Genomic DNA, 2870 nt, shown 5'->3' on the forward strand with positions numbered 1-2870 from the left:
GGATATATCGTATCGTGACCCCTCTGTCATGATATGTACCGTATCGCCAAATTCTTGCCAATACACAGCCCTAAGCCCTACTTACCATTGCTGGTTTCAGCTTCCTTCGGCTTCTGTTCAGCTGCTCTTTTAGCTGTCATTCTGACCTTTTCTGGTATCCTTCACCTAATTACAACTTCTTCAATGTCTTTTGGCTATGTTAAGCTTCTTTTAACTTCTTTCTTCTAATTTCAGCTGTTTTCTGTGTTTTTAGCTACTTCTAGGTAATTTGAGATTTTTTTCAGCTAAACTCTTTTTGCGATCATTTTAGTTTCTTAATGCTTAATTTAGCAAACATGCTCTTTCTGTTTCTTTATGCTAATTGCAGCTATATATTTTTAGCTGTTTTTAGGCTAGTTTCAGCTTTTTTAGTTATCATTCTGACCTTTTGTGCTACTTTTCCACCAAACTAAAACTTCTACTTCTGCCACTTTAATTTCTTATTGTGTTCTTTTCACCTTTTTTTCTGCCCCTTTCAGCTATATTTCTACTCGGTTCACTTTGTGTCTGCATATTTCTGTGTTTTTCAGCCATTCTGCCCCTTGAACATTTGATTTTCACAGAGTTCATCAGCAATCATTCAGTTTATTTTGGYTTCAATCTCAGCTGTCAAATTTCAACGAGCATTAATAGTTCAGCATTTAAAAATATTTCAACTTCTTCATTGGCTTTCAGCTAAATTATTCAGCAGTAAACATTTACACTGCGTTTTTGCAGGAAATGCAATTTCTCTAGTTCCAGTCTGTCAGATATGTGATCTGGATTTCTGAAATGTGAGTCCTTACTCCATGGAAATGAAGCACTTTGCTTCATACTTTGTATTTTTATTTGACTGATCTTCATGACTTTAAGACCCCCTCCTTCAAGTTCCACTCCTCCTCTCCCCACCTGCTCCTGAGCTCCCTTCTAACACTAATGAAAGCTGAAGCGGTCCTAGATTTAATAAAGATACTCTGATTCAGCCAGCTGCAGGTCCACCTGGGTCAGCTAATCACTGCCTACATTTAGAGCCATTTCTCCTGCTGTAAAGCAGTCTGGAGGTGGATTGCCTCTCTGCTGCCACAAGTCAAAGGTGAACTGCTGCCTGGGGCATGGATTCTTGTTGGAGGGCATTTAAATGCTCTCTTTTTTTAAACCAAAGTATTTGTCTTGTAGCGAAGAGATCATGACCGTTCCTGGACCTRTGTAATGAGAGATTAAAGACTTATTTTTTCCTTTTTTCTGAATAATCTCTTCAGCGTTTTTCACTTTTGGCCGCYCAGGATCATTTTGTTCCTGTTGTGTTGGGAACACTGACGAAATGTCTCCAATGTTCAGGCAGGCTTTTATTRATTGACATCTAAGATGATTCAGTTTGTTTGTTCTATTGATGGTATGTGCAGTCCTATTAGGTTTTCGCTGCTGAACGCTGCTTTGTCATTTTAAAATAAATAGTCATCTGTCAGGATGGAAAATAGTGCGACACAGATGTTTTGATTGGCCAAGTCGCTGCTTTAAGTTTGAGGCTCCAAACTGGAAAGCTGCAGGCCTGTCAACGCTGTTTTTTATCACAGTCGATGAATAAAAGTGCCAAAGAAATCAGGCTCTTTTTTTTGTTTCTGTTTGGAGAGCTCTACTGGATTGACTTATCTACCTTGTGTCTTTATTTCTTTAGCACCCTGTCAGCCCTGCAGTGATGCTGAGATTCTTCTAGCAGTCTGCACAAATGACTTTGGTAAGTTGCAGTCATGTAATAAATTATAAGCTTCCTGCTGCGGTATGGTGGCAAAAACAGTCCCAATAAAAACACAGCTCTGGTTTCCATGAACTGTGGCTCTAAATAGGCTTTAAATCTTGTCTTTTTTTTTTTTCCTCCCAGCGGCACGGGGCAGCATTAGGAAGGTGGACCAGGAGGAGGAGCACTCGTCTGTCATCGTGGAGATCAGTCGCCTTTACAGACAGAAGACCCAGGTCTTTGCATCCGGAGGTGTGAGGGTGCYCAGCTGGATGGGCAGCATCAAGATGCCCCTGCAGTGTCGGGTGAAGTCCGGAGAGGGGGAGTTCCTCTTCACCGGGACGGTGAGGTTTGGCGAGGCCTGGATGGGCTGTGCCCCTCGCTACAAAGACTTCCTGCGGTTGTACCACGAGGCGCAGCAGCGGGGGACCAACCCCTGCCATGTGGACACGGACTGACACAGGAACGCAGCCCGTCCACGTTGAGCCGGGCGGAGGGAAGRTGATGGACTGACAAAGAGCCTCGCTTCCTCTTCGGCCGTTCGCCCGAAATCACGTGTGCAGCTCCTGAACGTTGCCAAGCAGCATGCTAGCAGTTTCAAAGCTGGAAGGTGTTCAGATTTTTTTCATAACACAAGGAACTGCGAAGCTGAAAATGTAGCAAAACCCATTTTGTTTTGTGTTTTTTTTTATGTGTATAAAATGTGAATGAATATTGTACATTTTGAAGCTCTGTGTGTTTTGTAAAAAAAAGCTTGATGTACAGATCAGTGTTTGTTTCTGACGACAAATGTTTTAAAGTGAAAACTTTTTTATTTTGGTAAAAAAAAAAAAGAAAGATTTGCAATCAATTCCTGAATTATTTGTTGTTGTTTTCAGGTTCAATGATTGTAAAAAATAAAATAAGTTTTTTTGTTCTTGAGAATAAAAGTTTTTATTCATTTGCATATAAGTTTAAATGATTAGTAAGTAATGAAAGTTAAAACTCTGAACATGGCATRATTTCACATAAAAAAGCAGAAATATAATGATGGAAACTTCTCAGTCAACCTTTTTTTCCCCCCAGTGCAGTCTATTAGAATTCAAACCCTGCCATATGATGTGCATTAGCCTCCACA

The 2870-nt window shown here is 40.6% G+C and overlaps 1 protein-coding gene across 1 annotated transcript in view; it reads left to right on the plus strand.

Annotated features, from left to right (window-relative positions):
- The window catches only part of metrnla (meteorin like, glial cell differentiation regulator a), a 19743-nt gene extending 17271 nt beyond the window's left edge, over positions 1-2472 (plus strand). Inside the window, exons 4-5 of the mRNA XM_014025430.1 lie at positions 1694-1753; positions 1898-2472. Of these exons, the coding sequence (XP_013880884.1) occupies positions 1694-1753; positions 1898-2211 (374 nt within the window). The 3' untranslated portion in view covers positions 2212-2472. The remainder of the gene's footprint in view (positions 1-1693; positions 1754-1897) is intronic.
- The last annotated feature ends 398 nt before the right edge of the window (positions 2473-2870 follow it).

The sequence above is a fragment of the Austrofundulus limnaeus genome, unplaced genomic scaffold (assembly GCF_001266775.1).
Source record: "Austrofundulus limnaeus strain Quisiro unplaced genomic scaffold, Austrofundulus_limnaeus-1.0 Scaffold4, whole genome shotgun sequence".
Taxonomy (NCBI): Eukaryota; Metazoa; Chordata; class Actinopteri; order Cyprinodontiformes; family Rivulidae; genus Austrofundulus; species Austrofundulus limnaeus.